This window comes from Hippocampus bargibanti, linkage group LG02, assembly GCF_051943395.1.
Source record: "Hippocampus bargibanti isolate YZ-2025 linkage group LG02, ASM5194339v1, whole genome shotgun sequence".
NCBI lineage: Eukaryota > Metazoa > Chordata > Actinopteri > Syngnathiformes > Syngnathidae > Hippocampus > Hippocampus bargibanti.
In genome coordinates, this window is record NC_142735.1 from 11,394,982 (window position 1) to 11,419,450 (window position 24,469).

General features: G+C 44.4%; 1 protein-coding gene across 5 annotated transcripts; it reads left to right on the forward strand.

Annotated features, from left to right (window-relative positions):
- The first annotated feature begins 32 nt into the window (after nt 1–32).
- On the forward strand, nt 33–24,227 carry egf (epidermal growth factor). 5 transcript variants are annotated; one of them, XM_088989031.1, is made up of 22 exons: nt 34–836; nt 3,843–4,042; nt 5,077–5,258; nt 5,374–5,601; nt 5,679–5,881; nt 5,967–6,080; nt 6,583–6,705; nt 7,089–7,211; nt 7,828–7,953; nt 8,074–8,210; nt 8,391–8,539; nt 10,242–10,346; nt 10,457–10,674; nt 10,770–10,937; nt 12,103–12,231; nt 12,315–12,434; nt 13,043–13,181; nt 13,605–13,769; nt 16,168–16,270; nt 17,260–17,356; nt 17,425–17,577; nt 23,963–24,227. In XM_088989031.1, the coding sequence occupies exons 1-22, from the start codon at nt 710–712 to the stop codon at nt 24,169–24,171; spliced, it is 3,318 nt and encodes a 1,105-aa protein (XP_088845157.1). In that variant the 5' UTR covers nt 34–709; the 3' UTR covers nt 24,172–24,227. The 5 variants fall into 5 exon arrangements, with proteins under 5 accessions (XP_088845175.1, XP_088845157.1, XP_088845166.1 ...); XM_088989040.1 differs by lacking the exon at nt 23,963–24,227 and adding an exon at nt 18,399–19,039; XM_088989058.1 differs by lacking the exon at nt 23,963–24,227 and adding an exon at nt 19,056–19,243 and having other exon boundaries at nt 35–836.
- The last annotated feature ends 242 nt before the right edge of the window (nt 24,228–24,469 follow it).

The following is a 24,469-nucleotide window of genomic DNA, read 5'->3' on the forward strand; positions in this document are numbered from 1 at the left end:
CTTGCCAGCATGTCTTTGGTCTTTCCTTGCTTGGATACCACTGGGTCAAGGCTGGGATAATAATTTGAAATATTTTATTTATGAAGTATATATGAATCCAGGTTCCATCAATCTATCTATGTCAGTGATGCACAGTGATATGAATAGCTATAAGTTTTATACTGTAGTGGTGACATCATCATTATTTGTGGATAAATACACAGTACTTTCGGTGATCTGAAGAGAAACATGATGGGAAATTGTATGTATTGATGTAATTTGACTGTAAAAAGCAATCTGATTTGTCATATGACTCTCCCAAACAATCAGGAATCTACATGGTGAAGGGACAAGTCTCTCAGGGGGGAGGTGTGAGACCAAATTGTAATTGTGTGGGACTTCTCCACAGGGCCCAATCTCATTGCTGGCATTTTCCACATTCTGCCCGGGACAGTGACTTATTAAGAAGTTTCGTTCTAGCGTTACGCTTGAATGTGCAAAATTTACCAAGGAGGTGTGAGGAATTTCAATCTTTGCTTCCAGACTGGGGGCTGACACAGGGCATGTGCAGGATATGCACGCTATTTTCTAGCATCTTTACTAGGAAACTTGAGAACTCATTTATGAGCTCCCGGGTGACATGCAAAAGGTTCGAATGTCGCTTAGATGGGGAAAATTCTACTTGACTGATCTTTGTTATGAGAATGCCTGAGGAAAAGTGAACGGGATTATGTTGGCTGTGACACTGATGGCAGCGCTGATCTATCTCACCGTGCAAAATAGTGGCACCTTGGCTTTGGACACCGCGTGCTGGGACGAAAGGTTGACGCGGGCGGGCAGGAACGAAAGTTGCGTTGGTGAGTTTGTTTAATCAAATCTCTTAGATTAAATAAAACAACAGCATTGAAAGTCTATCGTCTTGGCATCCTAAAATATGTGTTGATTTCAGTTTACTCTTTGGACCAGGGGTCGAGAACATTTTTGACTAAGAGAGCCATAAAAGTAAAATACTATTTAGAAATGTTTTTCAGTGAGAGCAACACGCATGTGCGTGCGCACACACGCGGGGCGCGTGCACATATACAAACGCGTGTGTGCGCGCATATACAAACACGCGTGTGCGTGCGTGCATATACAAACGCGCGTAAACACGCATGCACGCGCGGCCACTTTTCAACAAAATGTCAGAATGTATTATTACTTTCTGATAGGGCGGCTCGGTAGTCGAGTGGTTAGCACACCGGCTTCACAGTGCAGAGGTCGCCGGTTCGCGTCCCACCCCGCCCTAACTGTGTGGAGTTTGCATGTTCTCTCCGGACCCGTGTGGGTTTTCTCGGGTTTTTCCTCCGGTTTTTCCTCCGGTTTCCTCCCACATTCCAAAAACATGAATGGCAGGCAGATTGAACACTCTAAATTGTCCCAACGTGTGAGTGTGAGAGTTGTACGTCTTTGTGTGCCCTGCGATTGGCTGGCAACCAATTTGAGGTGTCCCCGCCTCGTGCCCGAAGACAGCTGGGATAGGCTCCAGCACCCCCAGCGACCCTACTGAGGAATACGCGGTACGGAAAATGGATGGATGGATGGAACTTTGTGATAGTACTCGCATACTCCGCACAGATGTTTCGGTAGACTATGCCAGCCACCTGGTTATGGCGCTCCATGTAGGCTTTCCCTGCCAGCATATTACACCCTGCAGTTATGTGTGGGATTGTCTCGGGTGCACAACCTACACCTTGGGTCTTGTCTGGTGTGGTATATCCCTGCCTCTATGGCTCTGGTGTTCAGGGCCTGCTCTTGGGCAGCCAGGATGAGTGGCTCTGTGCTGTCCTTTAGGCCAGCCCTCTCTAGCCACTGATAGGACTTCTTAAGATCAGCCACTTCTGCTATGGTTCGGTGGTACATCCCGTGTAGGGGCTTTTCCTCCCACGATTGTCCCTCTTCCAGCACCTCATCCTCTGCTCCCCATTGTCTGAGACATTTTATATATATATATACAGTAAAGTCTCGTTATATCGATATTCAAGGGAGTCCGAAAAAATATCGATATAACCGGGACTATCGATATATCCGACCCTGTTTGCATGTAATTTTCTCCGTGCGTGCATAGAAATAGTATCGATATAACCGGGACTATCGATATATCCGATATCGATATAACGAGACTTTACTGTATATACAGTAAAGTCTCGTTTCTGTATATACAATAAAGTCTCGTTATATCGATATTGGATATATCGATAGTCCCGGTTATATCGATACTATTTCTACTATTTCTATGCACGCACGGGGAAAATTACATGCAAACAGGGTTGGATATATCGATAGTCCCGGTTATATCGATATTTTTTCGGACTCCCTTGAATATCGATATAACCAGACTTTACTGTATATATATGAAACATGTAATTTGTTGAAGGTGCGCCTTATACACCGGTGCGCCTTATACACCGGTGCGCCTTATACACCGGGAAATATGGTAATCTTCAATCTTCACTATTTTAGGCTCGGGCCAATTAAAAGCCCTGGTATGATTGGGATATTTCTCATAAATATGAAAAGCCCTGCAACTGTTCTGCAACTGCCCAAGCCTGAACGTCGTATGACCCTTGAAAATATTTTTTTGTTCATTATTTTCCTCTATGGCGGCCCGGTAGTCGAGTGGTTAGCACACCTGCTTCACAGTGCAGAGGTCGCCGGTTCGCGTCCCGGTCCGGCCTCCCTGTCTGGAGTTTGCATGTTCTCCCCGGACCCACGTGGGTTTTCTCCGGGTCCTCCGGTTTCCTCCCACACTCTAAAAACATGCATGGCAGGCAGATTGACCACTCCAAATATTCCCTAGGTGTGAGTGTGAGAGTGACTGTTGTATGTCTTTGTGTGCCCTGCGATTGGCTGGCAACCAATTCAGGGTGTCTCCCGCCTCGTGCCCGAAGACAGCTGAGATAGGCTCCAGCACCCCCCGCGACCCTAATGAGGAATAAGCAGTATGGAAAATGGATGGATGGATATTTTCCTCTAAAATTATTTGTTTTCTATATTGCTGGAGGCACTGTTGTAAACAGCATACTGCCAGCCTCAATGTCTACAGGCCAGAGGCTGACACCTGTTGTGTTTACTGAGTAGACGAGTGGCCAGAGTGTGAAACAGTTAAACTTCTTGTTCGTTGCCTCATGTTTTCATCTGAAACATAACAACAGCATAAATACAAATGGATGTATGTTCGACGCCTAACGGTAATAGATAGCCCAACCTTAACTGCTTTGTTCTTGCTTTAAGATAAGATAAGATGATAAGACAAGATAAGACAAGATACGATAAGATAAGATAAGATAAGATAAGATAAAAGATAAGAAAAAAAGTAGAAAAACAAAACATATTTGCAAAGACATAACGTATTTGCAAACACAAAAATAAAATTCAAAATATGCTACTGCTATAGAAGCATATATTTATCATGGTCATCACACAATAATGCGCTCACAATGTTGCATGAACACAATCCACAAATTCAAGAATAATGTTGAATGCCCCATGAACCTCAATTTCATTATGTTGTTTGTCAGCCATCGCTCACTGTTTTTCTTCATTCCGTAGAGTTGAGGCAGTATCCATGGTTGCACGAAGGGAGATTACCATGATAGAGCAACAGAGCAAACATCGCATAGGTCAATGTCTGGCACCATTGAGGTGCCTCGATAACTCTTTTTGAGACCCTTCTGGAATACAGATGAAGTCTTATTTGCCAGAGTCATCATTCAGTATGTCGAGAAAACGATCATTTGTTGCAACAGAACAATGCTTTATTCACAATCCAGCTAGAACTTCAACCCAGTGCAACCATAATTAAAACAATACCTTGTGCAAAGCTTTGCAGCCCTTCCTGATCTACGGCCATGGTAAAGCCATACACAGGATGGACCTGGATGGGAAGAACCATCGACGGCTGATTGCTGGAGTGGCTTCTTCCATCCTGCTTGATTTCCATTTCAGCGAGGAACAAATCTACTGGGCGGACAAGCGCACCGGAATCATCTACAAGTCATCCGTGAGAGGCTTGCACCGACAGGTGACATTACAGCTATTGATTAGCGGCGTGTCTTGGATCAATCCATCCATTCAATTTAATACAAGTACCGTATTTTCCAGTTTTTAAGGCGCACCGGACGATAAGGCGCACAGTCAATGAATGAAATAGGTTTTCCAAACATAATACATAAATATGTAAAAGTTTTCAAAATACATAAGGCGCACCAAACTATAAGAGTAGAGTAGACGCTGGAGTTACGCACGACTTCTTCTACAGGGGGAAATGGAGTCAATCAATGGCTGCTGACAGTAGTTGTGAGACCTGTTGTGAATCATATTGGACAGTGGTTATTGTTGCTGGCGGCGATGCCACTGTAGATGACTATGAAGCCCGATTCTGGAGCCACAGATCCTGCCACATTCAGGACATGTGAGGCCCGGACCAGGCTGCCGGGGTGGTACTGGAGCAGCACAAAGGTGTCTTTGCTGGTGCCGCACGATCCTCCTCTGGGTGCGTTTGTCTTCAAGTCCAATACCCCACATAAGAATGGAAGCTATGTCATCTTCAACTTCGATGGACTGCCAAGAGAGAGAGAGAATCAATATGACTTCACATATAATGCGCACCTGCGTATAAGGTGCAGGGTTATCTTTTGAATAAAATCGAAGCTTTTGGATGCGCCTTATACATGAGAAAATACGGTACACATATACAGGACTCAATGATGGGACATCATTTGAGCATTTCCCCTTCTTCCGGTTACTGTCAGGGAAGATGTACTTGTTGGCCAAGTGGAAAATATTATTTGGTGCTTATCCTAGAGTGTGTGCTATGTTTCACACAGATTTTACCTCACTTGTGAGGTTTCATATGCTTTGAGAATTATTTAGGATGTTCAATATTCGTAGGTGTGTACAGTACCCGGCTTTTGAGAAATTCTGACTTGACATTTGGTGTTGCTGCCATTTTAACTATGCAGTCAGCAATTTGGACAACGATGAGCGACACCGTTTCAGAAGATTATTTGACTTGGCTTTGAATGATGGAAAGTGTTCATTTATTTTCTTGTGCAGAAACTGTACTCATCTGACAAACACATTTCGGGACTGACCGTAGACTGGATTTGGAATGTCGTGTACTGGACGAGCAGGGAAAAGGGCAGAATCAAAAGGATGGATACAAACGGGAAAAGCGAAAGGACGCTTGTGAGGCACTTGACTCAGCCAAACTCGATTGTGATCGACCCCATAAAACGGTAACACCAGTTAACATTTATAACACAGAGACGTGATACACGCAGACACATTTTATCGTACCGTATGTGCCACTCTTGAATTAGCAAGTCGCCTTACAAATATGACATTTCCCAGGTTTTTATTTTGGCTCTCCGGGGGAATAAACTCAAGCATCCATAGGTGTAATGATACAGGACAAGCAAAAATGACACTGATTGAAACCTTGCAGCAGTTGAAGGCACTGTCCGTCGACCACAGAGACGGGAGACTATTCTGGGTACAATTTGGTCTTCAAGGAGAAAGCTCCATCGCTTCCGCGGACTACAACGGCAAAGCTCTCCGCATTATAGATCAGCCCCTTCGGTAAACACACTGGGCTTATTTTCAATACCTTTCCTTTTTTTATTTGTGTGCTTCACATTTCTCTTTTGTTTGCTCAGGTCTGATTTGCTGGGAATAGCCCTTTTCCACAAGCACATATATTACACAGATGCCGCGTCCCGGGCAATAAAACGAATCAACAAGTACACAGGCGGCGAGGATCTCAAAGTCAACTTAACACAAATGGCAAAGGTCCCACTTGATATTAAAGTGGTTCATCCTGACAAGCAGCCAATGGCCGACTTACCATTGCCGATTCCAGGTTTTTAACATCGGACTAAATATAGATTGTTGAGATATTTTTTGGTTATTAGTTGAAACTATTCTTTGATATTCTAATCAATCAGGATGTAACGATCAAAGCGGCGCCTGCGTCACTGTGTGCTCAGGTACAACTGAGCAAGGTGTTTGCCAGTGCAGTGAAGGCTTTGCTCTCAGTAAGAAAGGCTTCTACTGTGAAGGTAAGGTATTTTTTTCATTCAAGATGCCACACAAAAGTTTATTCAACAAATTTAAAACCTTACATATGAATGGTGTCTGGAGTCCCTATGCAACGAGCCAAGAACATTTTCTGTGAGCTGCCTCATTCTCGAATTACATTTGTGAATTAATTATTTGCCTTTTCAATTGATTTGAGGAAACAGTTTGACTAATTTAGTGTCAATAAAGTAAATTTGGCACATACTCATAATTTGGCAACTTGTTTGTGCTAATTGGGTCATGCAAGTATTTGCCCGTGTGTTTTCTGTAATCACCTTGCACAGATCTGCAACACTGATGACAAGTCTAACAAATTGCGGCCCCGATGAGTCAAAATAATGCTGTGACTTGTTTATGGAAACACTTTTTAGTGCCCACTTTCTACCCTTGTTTAACAAGGTAGCAAAAGCTGTCCTGGACATTTAGTGTCGCAGTAGATGGATGTATTTTCACTCAACATTAAAAGACTGCTGTGTTCCATAGATGTGAATGAATGTGCCCTCTGGAACCATGGCTGCTCTCTTGGCTGTGAGAACATCCCAGGCTCTTATTTCTGCACCTGCCCCAACGGATATGTCCTTCTACCGGATAAAAAAACATGCAGAGGTATTGTGTTGGAGCACTTTTTGACCGGTGGATTTGTCAAGTCGGATGACCTATGCCAAGTCAAAAGGCCACTGTGGATATGAAAGCAAAAACTGAATTACTATTATGCTTATTCTGTTTATGTTCAGTGTGAGCTAAGATGACATCCTTGACTGATTCCCACCACATTTACCTATTCCTATAGAATTATGATTTGACCACACAAAGGGATTTTACATCCATCACAAGGTTGTTGCTGTCACTGATTGAGCAATAGCTCCCAAACGCTAGAAAGAATATGTCTAATTTTTATAAAACAAACCTTGTATGTATTTTTTATAAAAACAAACCTTGTATGCTTTATCATACATATATTTGTCAATGTGTTTATTTCTTCTCATCAGAGATCATGACCTGTGAAGGAAATGTCACTGAGTGTGGTCATGGTTGCCTAGCAACTGATGAGGGTCCCGTGTGTGTTTGTCCAAAGGGTTCTGTATTAAAGGAAGATAGACAGGCTTGTACAGGTATTAATTCATTTGATGTAATTAATCAGAACAAGATACACGAAATACAAAGAATACATGCGTCTGTGTAAGCTCTCAGTCGTACAGGAGTGGTCCATCGATGAGAAGGTTTCTTCAGTCGGACGTAAAAGAAGCAGTTCTCATAAAACAACAAAATCCTTCATTAAACCGGTCTGGTGGGGTGAGGTTCAATTTGGATCGTTCATACAATAGCCTGCTTAGGCAAAACAGGTTAGACAACATTCGTAATGCTGATGAGGTGATACCGGAGGGAGGGGGCAAACAGGCCAGTCGTTAGTCAGGAATGTAGGAACAATCAGTGGGGCAACAGGGAGTGGTCCTCTTCTCCCCCCAACCTGGGAGTAGGGACCTATCATAGCTGTGTCCGGCGCCGCCATGTCTGGACATTAGGGATATATAAATAGGGCCGATACGACCAGTAAGACTTTAGTTCGTGACGAAACCTCTTGGATAGGAGGCGAAACGTCCGACACCTCCAAAAAGTACAGATGACGGCTGAAGAAACCTTCTCATCGAAAGAATACATGCAGAATATATTTTTTTCGTACTGGCAAATGTGAATGGTATGACCATTACAGTATTTTTATTGTTGCAGGATGCTCCTCCTCAGACAAAGGGGGGTGCAGTCAGCTGTGCATCCCTGTTTCCCCCACGAGGTGGGGATGTGATTGCCTGCCCGGCTACCAGCTTCACCAAGACGGCAAGCGATGCTTTGCCTCAGGTGAGTCACGCGGATATTGTGAAGCAGTTAATCATAACGTCTCGTCGCTATGTGCTCATTTAAGCTTGCACATGTAACGATTTGAGGGTTTCATGATTAATATTTCTTGTTTTGTTTTAGGACCACCACCATATCTGCTTGTCGCCAGTCTGATGGGTCTGCAAATAATAAAACGTGATGGCACTGAGGGCCAAATCCTTGTGCATGAATTAAGTGGAGCAATTGAATCTTTAGACTATGATCCAGTGTCAAACCATGTAAGAGAAAACGCTTAGAATAACAATTTACAAATACTATGCAGATATTTTGAGTGAATGGCCTTTATGGTTATCGATAGATCTTGAATACTGTAGTGTCAATTTGCTTATGCATTTTATATTTGACCACAATAAACGAAGCTAAGTGTACTAATTGTGGTATTTTATCAAATCATCTAGGTGTACTTTGCCAACACATCCCAGAATACCATCGAATGGGTCCATATGAATGGTGGATCCAAACGACGACTCGTTTCCAACGGTCCAGACTCGAATCACGGGCTGGCTGTCGATTGGATCCATCGTAAGATTTATTGGACTGTTACAAGGTGCGTGGATGGACATTGTTTAAATTAACAAGCAGATTGCACGGTGGTTGACTGACGAACATGTCCGCTTCATGGTGTGACGTTGCAGGGTTTGATTATGGCTCCTGAATTTTTGTATGGAGTTTACATGTTGGGTGTGCGTTTTCTCCGGGTAGTCCAGTTTCCTTCCACGTTCCAAAAAACATTCATGGCAGTTTAATGGAACACTCTAAATTATCACTAAGTGTGATTTTGAGTGCCCTGTGATTGGCTGGCAACCAGTTCAGGGTGTACACCCGCATAATCGAATCCATCCTGTGTTCTTCCATCGCCGTTTGGTTCGGGGCCGCCAAAAAAATGGACAAAATCCGACTTCAACGGACAGTTAGGACGGCGGAAAAAATCATTGGCACCGCCCTACCCACTCTCGAGGACTTGCACACTGCAAGAATCCAAACTAGGGCACGGAAAATTCTACTGGACCCTCCGCACCCTGCCCACCACCTTTTCCAGCTACTCCCCTCAGGCCGGCGCTACCGATCCATGCGCACCAAATCCAGCAGACATTTAAACAGCTTCTTCCCCCAAGCCATTACCTCTTTGAACTCTTTCAACAGTAGCCCAAATGGAACTGTATAGTGCCACTGAGCAATTTTTTGATGATGATGATGCTAGTGCAGCGTGTTCTACCGGAAACAAATTCCTTGTGTGTTCTACATACTTGGCAATAAAGGTGATTCTGATTCTGATTCTGATACTGTTCAAAGACAGCTGGGATCAACTCTAGCATGCATGCGACCCTTGTGGTAATAAGAAGATTAGAAAGTGGACAAAGATAAAGCAAACTCTAAAAAAGGTTTCCGTTCAATTGCATGGGGAAGTATTTTTAAACCATCGATCAGTCCAGTACTTAGAGATGTGGTTCAGTATGAGTGCCATCAAATTTATAGTACACATGTCTTCTAAATTTCTTTGCAGCAGGAAAAGCTGTTTAAAAATAGTAAATCTTTGGTGCATTTTCAAATGCACCGGAGTACAGGTGACACACAACTTTATCTTCTACTTCTTAGAGAAGCTGAAATCTGAATGGACAAAAAATAAATAAATAAACACACACTCACAAACAAAAAACAAACACAAATATTTATAAATAAATAAATACAAATAAATAAAATTAATATGCAAGTAAGTCAGTCAAAAATAGATACATAAATAAACACACCCACACACAAACAAAAACACAAATATTTAGAAATAAATAAATAAAAATATTTAAAATTAATAAGCAAGTAAGTCAGTCAAAACTAAATACATAAATAAATACACACACCAACACAAACAAAAAACAAAAACAAAAATTGTGAAATAAAGAAAAATAAATACATAAATAAATACATACATACATATATACTATACAGTACATACATACATACATACATGCATACATACATACATACATACATACATACATACATACATACATACATACATACATACATGAATAAATGAATCAACAAATAAATGAATACATGAATAAAAGAGACTGCACGCCACTGCGAAATGGGAATGGCGCTACTGTGCGTCTATGCCACACGTGCATGTTATATGTACACATCTGGTGAATTTCTAAAAATTATATATATATATATATATTATTATTATTATTACATTTGAAAATGATTGTGAATTATTTAAGTCAAGAATTGATATGTGACACTTCCAGACAGTCAATATTGGTCAGCAGTACCTTGGACGGACTTAACGTGACAACTGTAGTGAGCAGTGGACTTGACAAGCCAACATCCATCACAGTTCATCCTCTGGAAAAGTCAGTTTGATAACAAGCTGTATTGTTTAAACGAAAACAATGAATCTCTATGTACTGACGTGAAATGTCATTTATCCTAAACGTGGTTTCTTTTTTTTTTTTTTTTGGAGGAAGTTGTTCTGGGCGGATATCGGACATCAACCTAAAGTGGAAAGCTGCTCTTTATCTGGGATGTACCACAGAGTGATCGCCAACACAAACCTGGTGTCGCCTCGGGGTCTGACGGTCGACTTTGCCGAGGGTCGTCTGTTCTGGTGTGACGAGAGCAGGGTCGAGACCTGCGCATTGGATGGTTCTAAACGTCGGATCCTACTAGAGAACCAAGTAGGTGAGGCTATGAAGTGTTCAATGTGTTTTTATTAAAAAAGATTAACACTTTCCCGTGTCATTGACCTTCGTTATTCCCACTTGTGACCTTCCCAGGCCGGCCGTTTGACCTGGCTGTGTTTGAGGACAGGCTGTGGATAGTGGACAGGGATCACCAGCAGCTAATGAGCGTGCACAAGCGGACGGGGAGGGAACTGCGACGTCTCCTTGTCGACCTGGTGCAACCTGCATCCGTTGTGGTGGTGCATCCACTTGCTAAACCTGGTGCAGCAAATACACAAAGTTCTCTTTTATGAATCTTTAGGGTGGGGTTGCAGGTGGTGATTCTATGTCCAGTGGCAAATGTCCACCTTTAAATGTAAAAGTTTTTTTCTAAATCCCATCGAGATTTTTTGGGAACTTCAACATTATGGATTACTGATTTTGAAAGTCCAGCTTCTCGTGTATAATTGCTGGTAATATCGTGGAACTCCATAACAGCATCAAATTTGTTTTCATTCCGTATTGATCCAAGAAAGTCATTGAAGTGAGAAGCCTTTCTCTTGGCTAAGAAAATTAGGGAGTACCATTCCCGAATTTGCACCATTGCCAAATTTGTTCGGATTTTGGTTTTTCTTGAGGTGGGTGCCGATAAAGCGCTGGCCAGACCTCTGGCAATGATTTTCCTCTCCACGAGAGGGCATCATTTCCAGTGACGTGTGGTGAGGTTCATGGCTGGTGAGGCACTGACATCATCACAGTCAGATTTACAAACATGAACTCTACAGAGTAGTTTATTCACCATTTGATTGGCAAAGGTTAATGTGTTTTGTTTAAAATGTCATGTCAACATTCTTTATCTAAACAAACTGTAGCATAGAAAAAAGAATTAAAAAAAACCGTGATTATCGTGTTACCTTTACTTATAAATGAAGTCCATGTGCCGCTCCTTCTGAAGAAAGGCAGCGATAATTTCTTTTTAGAAGCCTTCCTTATCTTTCTTCAGTTGTAAAAGTCTCTCTATTTCTTTCAATTTAGATATGTAATCCTCCATTCTGAAATTAAGGCCAAACAACACGAAAAAATGACTGGATGGTTGCACTTCACTTGCTAACTGTTTACTGTAGCTTGCTCCTACTAATTCTATTATTCTGCAGCCAAGGAGACACAAGAACAATCTGTAATCACCAGCGCCCCTGTCTTGAGGCAGGAGAACTGTGTGCCTCACCTATGCACACAGTTTTGATCAAAATAAAATAAAATAAACACTGTAGTACAGTGTTTAAAAAATCCAAAAACGGTTAAGTTAAATGGAAAAGAACTTTAAAGTACAAATCACTAAATAAATATAACTGTTTAATTTAGTTTTTCATTTGATATTTCCATGCTGACAGGTGAGGCACGGCATCACCTGCCTCCCCTGACTCCCCCTTACTCTCAATTTTCACAGGGCTAGGATTAGACAACAAGTCTACAGACAACACACTCAATGAAGAAATTACACTGCACACACCCTCTAATAAAGCCGCGGTGGACTCTGAAGTTGAATCGAGGACCTTCACAGACAAGATGGTGTCCGGTAACAACAGCAAAGATGACAAATAATGAAACGCTGTTCTTTCTACCTGTTATAATCAATCTTGTGAATGGCGTGTCGCACAGACGAGCACCAGTGCTACTCAGCAGGACCGTGCAGTCCTAATGCCAAGTGTCTCCTGAATGCTGGCACTCCAGCCTGCTCTTGTCTAGAAGGTTTCACCGGCGATGGACACTTGTGTGTGGGTGGGTGAATTATATCATTTTAGCAAAAGAGCAACACGTTGATGTTGATCGCCTTCACTGGGAAAAATATAAAAGCTGAAAGACCCACAACGCCACATTTGACTGGGGTGAAAAACTCTGACGGCTGACACACGAAAAGAGCTATCTTTATTGGCAAGTGCCTGGCTGGTTCCCACGGCCACAGGCAGATATGTTACGGTGTATTCAGTTTCAGTCCATGTCATCAATTTGTTTTCCTTGTGTGTGTGTGTGTGTGTGTGTGTGTGTGTGTGTGTGTGTGTGTGTGTGTGTGTGTGTGTGTGTGTGTGTGTGTGTGTGTGTGTGTGTGTGTGTGTGCGTGTGTGTGTGCGTGTGTGTGTGCGTGTGTGTGCCTGCGTGCGTGCGTATGCGTGCGTGCGTGTGCGTGAGTGTGTGTGTGTGCGTGCATGTGTGTGTGTGTGCGTGCGTAACTGTGTGCGTGCGTACCTGCGTGCGTGCGTGTGTGCGCGAGTGTGTGTGTGGGGGGGGGTGTGTGTGTGTGTGTGTGTGTGTGTGTGTGTGTGTGTGTGTGTGTGTGTGTGTGTGTGTGTGTGTGTGTGTGTGTGTGTGTGTGTGTGTGTTTATTCCAGATCTTCGTAAAACACCACCGTCCATGACATCCAGCCACCCTGGAAACTCTGTGGAGAGTTGCCCCTCCACCCATGAATCATATTGCTTGTACCAGGGCATTTGCTTTTATTTCCCTGAAGTGGAGTCCTATGCCTGCAAGTAATTCCCTTTTTTTCTTGTTTACGTGATATCTATTGGAACGGATGCAAAATCTCCATCACGTTAAAAAGCTCCTGGTTATAATGGACGTTTTCACCCAATAGGGGTCACTAAAGTTCCATGAAACCCGCAGCTGCAAGCTGCATTATAAAGCCATTGAAAACACTGAATATATTGAGACACTGTCACAGTTATATATAGGCAGACACGTCCATTGTGATTAGATTAATGAGGAAAAAAAAACACACACACACACACACAACACGCGCACAAATGTTTCTTACAGGTAATTGCTGTCTTTACTTCCTTTGTTCTCAATGTGCCCAAAAATTGACTAATTCTTGCATGAACATGTATGTAATTGTAGCGGGATATCCAAAAGCACCGTTATATATTCACTAATTGGTTGTTCACTTGTTGCAGCTGTGTGGCGGGCTACATGGGCGAGCGCTGTCAGTTCAGCGACTTGGAATGGTGGGAGCTTCAGCAGGCCGAAGAAGAGAGGCGTAGGAACGCGGCAGTCGCTACCTGCATGGTGCTCCTGATTTGCCTGCTCGCCATCGCCGCCTGTGTCACGTACTGCTACAGGTATGTAAGGTGGTGATGGGGGGGGGGGGGGGCTCAAAATTTTCATTTTTAAGTGAAAATCAACATCTATTGTCTGTTATTAGGAAATATATGATAGTTTTCCATGTTAAGCGCTTTGTTACAGCTTCAGCTGTTGTTAAAGTGCTATATAAATCAATATGTATTGTATTGTATTGTATTGTATTGTATTGTATTGTATTGTATTGTATTGTATTGTATTGTATTGAGATGAGCAACAGTTTTAAATGATTTGATGTCCTGCCAAAAGTGCGCTGCTAACTACAATATTGACTAGCCAAAGTCCTGTCTTTGTCTATAACATGTAGCTAGACACCCTTTCCTGTCCCTTTCCTACTGCACTCCACTTTGTGTTGGAACTCCGAACACTTCTGTTCTGATTTTAAATGTTCCGCCGTGAAAAAAAACTCATTGTCCTGAACATAATAGTTTTGAAAGGCGTTTAGTAATTAAATGTATTATTATACATTATTATTATTATTCATTATTATTATCTTTTTATCACAGGATGCGCCACATTTTTTTGTGTTTTGTAGTCTGTATATGTCAACAGACTCATGCATTATACATTGTAGATCTAAATAGTGAAATATGTTTTGTTTTTGGTATGTCTTAAGACCAGCATGTTGGTTATTGGTCTATTTCCAAGCAAAATTACACACAAACACATAAAAAAGCAGTAGAGAGACATTCCACTTCATTGAGAAGCATGGAGATTGGTGCTGTTTCAAATTTCAATGCCATTGATACTTCTATGATCGCATTCTTAAACATAAACTTGGATGAGTCTCATACGTCAGTCATTTGAGGCACATCATTTGCAGAATTGTACCACAAAGGAAAGTAGGACTCTATTTCACTTGCCATTGACTGAAAATGACATCACAGGTGCCCAGGGCTCAAGCAATGACCAATCCCGGCTAATGCCAAACAACAACAGTCAGATGGCATAGGCTCCAGCCCACCTTCAACCTGAATGAGAAAAGGTGCGATGGATGGATGGAATTTGGACAATTTTATAACGGACCATTTATAGCTGTGTTTGAATTGAGCATAAATCTGAAACAAATACATTGTAAACACATCATATTCATCTTTACTGTACAAGCAGCTCTGTATTGTTATCACCAGGCATTTATCTCGTGCGACTAATGAAAGAAAACATGTGAAAACACTTTTTAAAAATCAGGCACGAATGAGCCATGTGGTGCGAGCGTATCTGGGTTACGGGCCCACGTGTAGCAGCACGTTGCTGAGTGACGACACAGCTGGTACATCCACTCCCTTTTATATCCGTCCGACTTGTTACTAAATAGCTGATTTGCTTTGCTGTTGTTTTGCCGGTTTACTGGCGAGGTCGTCTGCGTTCGCCATGCACTCTTGACTGGGTCCCACCTCACACTGTCGTTCTTGTATTTAGCTTGCTCATAGTGTCCCCTCCACACTACTCGTCCGTGGAAGTGGCACGCTTTCAATTACATGCTTGGTTTAGCTTGTTCGACAGCAATTACGCATCAAAATAGACCATTTCGCAGTGACAAAATGGAGCCGCTGAGGTATGACTGTGCGTGGCAGCCAATAACTTGGCCTCAAATAGCATTTTGCACTTGACTGCAAGTGCACTTGGGCACTCTTTTTGAGTTTGTTGCTTGAGTGTCTCTGCTAGAGAGAAGCCCATTGGTGCATAATATGAGTCACTGAAGAACACCCTGGTTTTCAAAGTGACGAACCTAAACACACCGTCAAATTTAGAGAGACTACACAAGTAAAGGATTTACTTACTAAATCTCTGGGAATCTCCACCAGTACATAAGATGTACCAAAAAGTCTGCTTTATCACGTTGCGAAGACAAATTAGTCATGTTTGGTCTTGGCAAAGGTCTTTCTTTATCTCCAAAGGAACAGATTTCGCTCCAGCTCTTTTGCAGGATTATATTTACAAGCTTGTTGATTTTTATGACAAAGTACATAATCCAGAGGTGGTAGTAAAACAGATACTGTATGTGCGAACCATACGCCTCTTGTCTTCCCAGGGTTATATGAGTCATGTGTCAAGTCATAGAATCTTGTTCAGTTACAACATACTGTATATTCGTACACAAGCCACTTTGCACTTGAGATCCTCACATCAAGTTTCAAGAATACCAAGTCGTCTCAATCAATTTTTTTTAAGGCATGTCATGAAATTGGCAGTATAAATCTGCCTCGAGACAAGTCATATGGCTTAAACCATCACCTTAGGCTTCAATGTACTGCAAACACAATCTCAGTCACTTGGGGTCTGTGTAGTCCTTGACCATAAACGCAAATGTATTATTTAGTGACATGATTTTAGAGGCACCCCAACTTTTAAAACCCCTCTTTATCTCTATCTGTGAAGAACTCGGGGACTCTTCCGCAAACAGCCCTCAGTGGATAGTGTGATCAAGACCAATGTGAGAGACGAGGATGTGTTTGAGACCAACAAAGACAGCATATGTCAGGTGAGCAAATCAGTACGCCATGATAGCATTGGGGTCAATCAAACTGGCATTGTCACTGGTGCAAACCATCTTTACAGAATTGAGTACTGTACTATTCTTTTCAAGCGAGGAAAAGGTTTCTTCAGCCGTCATCTGTACTTCTTTGAAGGTGTCGGACGTTTCGCTTCTTATCCAAGAGGCTCCAGACGTGGCGGTGCCTAATGCTAGCTTTTAGGTGCACCTAATGCACCAAAAAGCTAGAGTCGCTAGCTTTTAGGTGCACTTAATGCACCTAAAAGCTAGAGACCACACATTTCACGACAGAGAGGTTAAAATCTTAGCAAAAGAAAATAGATGGTTTTAAAAGGGAGAAAGGGTTTTGCTATTTTCACAAAACAGCAAAACCCTTTACTAAATCACCATGGTGGGGTGAGGTTTAATTTGGATCGTTCGTACAACATACTTCTTAGACCACATAGGCTTAGTTATGCTGGTGAGGTGATACCAGAGCAAATGGGGCAATCAGACCAGTCGTAGACCCCATAATCAGGCAGGAAAATAGAAGTAATCCATCAGTACAATAGAAGTAATCAGTGTAGCCTCAGAGAATAGTCCTCTGCTCCCCCCCAACCTGAGAGCAGAGACATATCATAGCAGAGTCTGGCACCGCCACGTCTGGACAGTAGGATATATATATACATATATATATATATATATATATATATATATATATATATATATATATATATATATATATATATATATATATATATATATATATATATATATATATATATATATATATATAGGGTCAAAACTACCAGCAAAATTTAGTTCGCTGACGAAACCTCTTGCATAAGACGTGAAACGTCCGACACCTTCAAAGAAGTACAGATGGCGGCTATAGAAACCTTCTCATCGATGGACCACTCCTGTACGACTGAGAGCTTACACAAACGTATTCTTTTCAAAGGCAGTTTTTTGATACCGCGCTTTGATTGACTCTGCAGGACTACACGGTCGTGAACACTGACCTCAAAGGAAGCACACTCCTGGAACCGGGTTGTCCCACCAGGGCTGGATGTCCATCCTGCTCATCAGAGTCAGGTACTGCAAGTGACTGAGTGTAACCGCAAAGCTGGCTCACAGAATACATTTGCTTTGCCTTTCGTCAGGAGATGACCAGCTAGAAGAACAAGAGAAGTGGTCCGAGCGGAATCAGCTGTACGAATGTTGCATGGTATCTATTGTGGCTAAGAAAACCAACCGGCAATCCCTCCACAGCTCGAGTCAGTCGCCAGACTCCATTCTGCAGTTACAACTCCCAAGTAAATAAAGTTTGTTGCCTTCTGCGCAGTTGAAATAAATCTTTCATTAGCTGCTCCTTGCACTTGGGGTCAACAACATTTTGTAAAGTGGTCCATTAAAACAATTAATTTCCAGATTCGGGATATCTCAACCAGCATTGCAGTATTTGATATGTTTGGATTGCCTGGCTTGGTCTCCTGTTTAACTAATTGTTAAAATAATTTATTATGACACCATTAGATGGTAGTTCTTGGACTGGCAGCAATGTACCGTATTTTCCAATGGATAAAGAGCACCGGAGTCTAAGGCGCACCCCCATAGAATGATGAATTTTCAAACTTTTTCCATATATAAGGCGCACCAGACTTCAATGTATGAAAAATGGTTTCCAAATATAATACAGTCTATAAATATATAAAAGTTTTCCAAATAGTAGGCGCACCACATTATAAGGCGCTACAGTAGAAGCTGGGATTACGCACGACTTCTTCTAAAGGGGAAATTGAGTCGGCGCTTCTGATAATAGTTGGGAGACCTGTCGTGGCTCAATATTACTTCACATATAAGGTGCAGTGCTGTATAAGGTGCAGGGTCATCTTAAGAAGAAAATGAAGGCTTTTGGGTGCGCCTTATACACCGGAAAATAAGGTACACTGGAAGCATCTAGCAGTAATGCAAAACTGTGACATGAACCTTGTTTATACTTCCACTCATAAAAGTATTGTCACAACTTGTGGCTATTGTATCAAGAATTCATCAGGTTTCTTTATTTTTAAATTGTTGTAATATTTTGCGGCTCATATTGTAATTTTTGTTTGGGGGGGCTGTGTGGTATTCCCAGGAAAAACAGAAAACTTCAAGGGTCACATAGATATTGATTTTCCTGGTAAGCGCACACTTATCTCTTTATATTGGCCTCTAATAGCGCTAACAGATAGAGAGCTTGGGTCTCAGTCCATAGAGCAAGAGTCAATTTATCTTGAATTACACCTCACTTTGGGCAAGAAGGGAGGTGGGGGTCAATGGTGTCATTGACACAGGTAGTTACAAAGTGTTCATGGGGCACTTGAGTAAGTATTGGGACATCCCACCAGAAAGCATAAAGTGTACCAATAGAGCTGGAATTAACCATAAAAAATTCCAAAATGTCGTGATCAGAATATAACTGGGTGATATGTTTTATCTATAGCAAAAATAATTAGAGAGATGTTTTTAGCCACACGTTTTCTATAGTATTGAATTGTAATTATGTTTTTATCTTTTAGAGAAAGATAACATTAGTGCATATGTGTAACCTTAGCTACATAAACACCAAACAAATCATGTCAGAAAGATATTTAATCTGTTTTATATTTAAAAATATTTTGTTGCGATACAAATGAAGACCATGCACTGTGCAGCAAAAGAAATCAAGTAAATGCATACATAAAATCTACAAAACTAATGGCCAAATTGCAGCGGAGGTAACGATATATATATTTTTTTTTTTTGCTGCCAGATGGGATGAGCTTTGCCCACCTCGCTCCCGACACCATTCCAGCCGGGATGACAGTCGATGAGGTCTTTGCCCAGAATTAGCGAGCCACTCAAAGGCTTTAGCCCTGATCCTCTGGGTCACACTGTGGCTGTGCTGCGGGGACAAAGTTACACTGCTTTTTATAAGGATTTAGGCTGATTTAAAAATCACAATACTGGCGGTTGTGTGGGTGGGGGGGGGGGGGTGGATACACGTGCCAGAATCCAGATCCCGGAAGATGTGTATTGATGTTTGCCTCCCAAGGGAAACCTCAGGAGTTTTAAAACATTTTCATAAATCTAAAGTCTAAAGCAATAAATCTTGCTTGCTTGTCCATTAAGGCACCAAAAATTATTCATTGCCTGAAGATTATCATGCCATGTGGGTGGCGGCAGTGTATTTGTGATTAAACTACACAACCTTGAAAGTAGGGTTTCAATTGATGCTTTAAAGACACAGTAGGTGAGCTGCAATATTGTGACGGATGACTGTTCACTAGAAAATGGGTCAAAATGCTCGGTAAACAGCGGTGCAATTAAAATGCTCGGTAAAGTGAGGTACAATTACTTCTTTTGGGGTGGCAACAAACAGCCTAAAAAGCAAGCCTTTGGAACCCTGTTTGAAGAATTATTCACTGTCTTCCAAAATACTGTCAGTTGTGAAGTTTGTTGTTAGACTCTACCGAATTTAAGCGGACTACTCCGGATGAAATAAATGGGCCAGCATTTAAATTAAAAAATCGTAAATGGCGTTACTCGTTGGTAAACTCTCCAAGATATTGCCAGGGTCCCGAAAATAAATAGTGGAAGTAGGTTCAACTGAAAACTGGTAGTGTCCCACTTTTAGAATGTCAATGTTGTGGCGGGCACTAGGACCAGACATCTCACCCAGCAGGTGTACGGGAGGGGGCGGGGTTATATCACATATAGTTCACTGCAGTTTCCGTTTTGGCTCTCTTTCTACTTGTTAGCAGTTGGAATAAAGACGTACTCCAATCGACCGTGTGTTCTCATTCCTCAACTGCTACACTGGTGACCCCGACGTTCGAAATGTTCATGGCAGCAGATGAAGAGATATCTTCCACGGCCATGCCGCCACGACCGGCGCCTCAGCTCGCAGCTGCCGCCTACGCCGCGAAGCTGCCCGAGTTTTGGAATAGCGACCCGGCTTCGTGGTTCCAACATGTGGAAGCGCTTTTCCACCTACGGGGCGTCACGACAGATGAGCCGAAATATTATCTGGTCGTGGCGTCTCTCAACGAACAGATGACTCGTCGTGTGCTGCCTCTCTTGCGTGCACCTCCACCGAGCGAAAAATACGCAGCGCTCAAACACCTGCTGCTCCGACGGTTCACGTTATCGGCCCCTGAGAGAGCAGACAGGCTTCTTTCTCTTCCCGGACTCGGCGACGGAACAGCAGTGGACCTGATGGACAAAATGTTGTCGCTACTAGGTTTGGATGACGGCGGATTCCTGTTCCCCCACGTGTTCCTTCGCCAGCTACCGGCCTCAGTGCGCGCCGTGCTAGCCAACTCGACGTGCCTAGCCACCGGCGACTACCGAGGCTTGGCTGAAGAAGCGGACCGGGTGCTTCTGGCGACACGGAGGTTCGCCGTGCGAAGCGTGACGGCCGAACCCCTCGGCGGAGCGGCAGCGAACATCGACCCGACCCTAGTAGCCGGAGTGGTCACGCGGAAGCGACACGAGAAAGCCCTCTGTTTTTTTCCACCAGCGGTTTGGCGCCAAGGCCCGACGCTGCACACCACCCTGCACCTACGAGGCTCCGGGAAACGCCAGCGCCGGCACCCAATAGCGGCCGTGGGTGCCGGCAACGAAAGCGAGCTGCTTTTTATCACAGACTCCTCGTCAGGTAGACGTTTTCTGGTGGACAGCGGGGCACAAGTAAGCCTGCTGACGCCCACGGCCTCGGACAAGACGGCAGGTGGATGTGGGCCTCCACTGCGCGCAGCTAACGGCTCGCCCATCGCCAGCTTTGGCACCAGGTCGGTAACTGTGTGTTTCCACGAACGAAAATTCGAATGGGACTTTATTGTGGCCTCGATTACAGTTCCGATAATCGGCGCGGATTTTTTATGCGCTCATGGACTGCTTGTGGACATTGCTAACCGTCGTTTGATCGACGCCATCTCTTTCGCCACTTTCCCATGTGAGGCTGGAGGGCTTGGAGCGTTGAAACACGCAAATTATTTAACGTCAGGTAACGTTTATGAACGCCTGCTGACCGATTATCCGTCGTTAACCACACCCGCCTTTTCCAATGCCGATACAAAACACGGGGTACAACATTTCATTCCCACGGTTGGCCCGCCAGTTTTTGCCCGCGCTCGTCGCCTCGACGCGGCAAAATTGGCAATGGCGAAAGGGGAGTTCGCGACGATGGAGAGTTTGGGCATCGTGAGGCGTTCCAACAGCCCGTGGGCCTCACCATTGCACATGGTCCCCAAAAGTGACGGTTCTTGGCGGCCGTGCGGTGATTTTCGTCGGCTTAATAATGTAACCACACATGACCGTTACCCAATTCCGCACATCCAGGACTTTTCCGCACGTTTGGCCGGAGCAGTGATCTTTTCCAAAGTTGACCTCGTTCGCGGTTATCACCAGGTTCCGGTACGGGCAGAAGATGTGCCAAAAACTGCAGTAATAACCCCTTTTGGCCTTTTTGAATTCCTCCGTATGCCTTTTGGCCTGAAGGGGGCGGCACAGACCTTTCAGAGACTGATGGACTCAGTCTTGCGAGGCCTCGATTTTGTGTTCGTCTACCTCGACGACATTCTTGTGGCCAGCCCTTCACCAGAGGAACACCTGTCGCACTTAAGGATGGTTTTCAAGCGTCTTGATACGCATGGCCTTATCGTTAACCCTGTGAAGTGCCAATTTGGTTTGCCCAAGATCGATTTCTTGGGGCACCGCATTTCTCCACAGGGTGCCATCCCCTTACCCGCCAAAGTGCAGGCTGTGGTGACTTTCCCCCGCCCAGCCACAGTTAAAGCTTTGCAGGAGTTTTTGGGCATGATAAATTTTTACAACCGGTTTCTTCCTCGCGCAGCCGACCTCCTACAACCCCTCTACGGCGCCTTGAGAAAAAAGAAGGCTAATGACCCCGTCCAGTGGGCCCCGCAACGAGTGCAGTCCTTTGAACGAGCCAAGGAAGCTCTTGCGGGTGCAACTCTTCTGGTCCACCCGATCTCAACCGCACAGGTGGCCTTGACTACCGACGCGTCTGATGTTGCCGTAGGGGCGGTGGTTGAGCAGCTTGTGGAGAACGAATGGCAGCCCCTTGCATTTTTCAGTCGGAAGCTGCAAGATAACGAACGCAAGTATAGTGTTTTCGACAGAGTTGTGAGCACTCTATCTTGCAACGCGCCATTTTCGATTCCTCCTCGAGGGGCGCCGGTTCACCGCCTACGTAGATCATAAACCCCTTACATTCGCCATGTCCAAGGTGACCGAACCGTGGTCGGCCCGACAGCAACGGCATCTAGCGGCTATTTCCGAATTCACAACAGACATTCGGCATGTGGCCGGCAAATGTAACCCTGTGGCCGATTGCCTGTCACGCACGATCGTGTGTCCAGTCCAGCTCGGGGTGGATTTTTCAGAGATGGCCACGGCCCAATCTGAGGATCCGGACATCCACGAACTCAAGGCAGCAGGCACGGCCCTGAAACTGGAGGAGGTGGCAGTGTGTGAAGGGGGTCCCGCTCTCCTCTGCGATGTGTCTACGGGTCGCACTCGTCCCGTGGTTCCGCAGGAGTGGCGTCGGCGAATTTTTGATTCAATTCATTCCCTTTCACACCCTGGCGTCCGGGCGTCAGTCAAACTACTTGGGGCCAAGTTTGTCTGGCCTGGGTTAAGAAAGGACGTCAGGAAGTGGGCAGCTGCATGCGTGGCATGTCAGCGCGCCAAAGTCCACAGGCACACCCGGGCGAACCTAGAAACTTTTCCGATTCCGGCCAGGAGATTTGACCACGTCCATGTGGACCTTCGCAGGGTTGCACACATCTCCTCACTATGGTCGATCGGACCACTAGGTGGCCGGAAGCTGTCCCCCTGTCCTCCACAACCTCGACAGACATTGCCTGCGCATTTCTGTCATCCTGGGTCGCACGTTTCGGCACACCGTCCGATATCACTTCGGACAGAGGCCCCCAGTTTGTGTCCGAGCTCTGGTCGGCCATGGCGCAGTCCTTGGGTGTGCAGGTACACCCCACTATGGCCTACCACCCACAGGCTAACGGGATGTGTGAACGTTTCCACCGGTCACTTAAAGCCGTGCTACGGGCCGCACTATCGGACGGTAACTGGGTTGACCGGCTTTCGTGGGTCCTGCTCGGGTTACGTTCAGCTCCTAAAGAAGACCTTAACGCCGCTCCGGCAGAGTTAGTACTCGGTCAGCCACTCCGCATCCCTGGTGAATTTCTGCCTGAAGCTTCGGGTGCACCTTCTTTCCCCCTTTTGCCAGGGGAGCCCCTGGCTCCAGCACCATTTCACCACGGCGTCCCCAAAATATTCGTTCCGTCTGCTCTTAGGTCAGCCCGTTTCGTCTTCGTGCGTCATGATGCCCACCGCTCTCCCCTCCGGCCGCCGTATGATGGCCCGTTTAGAGTGCTCGAACACGGGGAAAAGAGTTTTGTGCTCGATATGGGTGGGAGAAGGGAGGGCATTTCAATAGACAGACTCAAGCCGGCTCACATACAGTATATCGATATTCAAGGGAGTCCGAAAAAATATCGATATAACCGGGACTATCGATATATCCGAACCTGTTTGCATGTAATTTTCTCCGTGCGTGCACAGAAATAGTATCGATATAACCGGGACTATCGATATATCCGATATCGATATAACGAGACTTTACTGTAATTGCAGGCGAGGACGTTTCGCCGGCCCAGGTCCCACGTCGCGGACGCCCTCCAAAACCTCCAGCCTCTCCGCGGCATGCCAGGGTTGAGTGTCGTTCCCCCACTCAGTTCTCACCCGGATCACCTGCCCGAGCAATTTCACCTTCACCATCGAACGACGGGCTGCATAGTCGTTGTGGCAGGCTGGTCAAGCCCCCTGCAAGATTTTCGCCTTGACTGTCCTTCTGGGTGTTCTGGGGGGGGGCTGTGTGGCGGGCACTAGGACCAGACATCTCACCCAGCAGGTGTACGGGAGGGGACGGGGTTATATCACATATATTTCACTGCAGTTTCCGTTTTGGCTCTCTTTCTACTTGTTAGCAGTTGGAATAAAGACGTACTCCAATCGACCGTGTGTTCTCATTCCTCAACTGCTACAATGTAAGAATTTATTTTTGTTTCTTTCATAACCATAGTCAAAATACTTATCGTTGAGGACATCGTTATGTTGAAGTTCAAAAGGAGCCTAGAAAAA

Excerpts from the sequence above, each read along its gene's own strand:
- egf (XM_088989031.1), top strand. The coding sequence starts at position 710 with ATGTTGGCTGTGACACTGATGGCAGCGCTGATCTATCTCACCGTGCAA. Across the intron at positions 10,675-10,769 it reads CCTACTAGAGAACCAAGTAG|GCCGGCCGTTTGACCTGGCT; the intron begins GTGAGGCTATGA and ends TGACCTTCCCAG. Across the intron at positions 10,938-12,102 it reads GCATCCACTTGCTAAACCTG|GGCTAGGATTAGACAACAAG; the intron begins GTGCAGCAAATA and ends CAATTTTCACAG.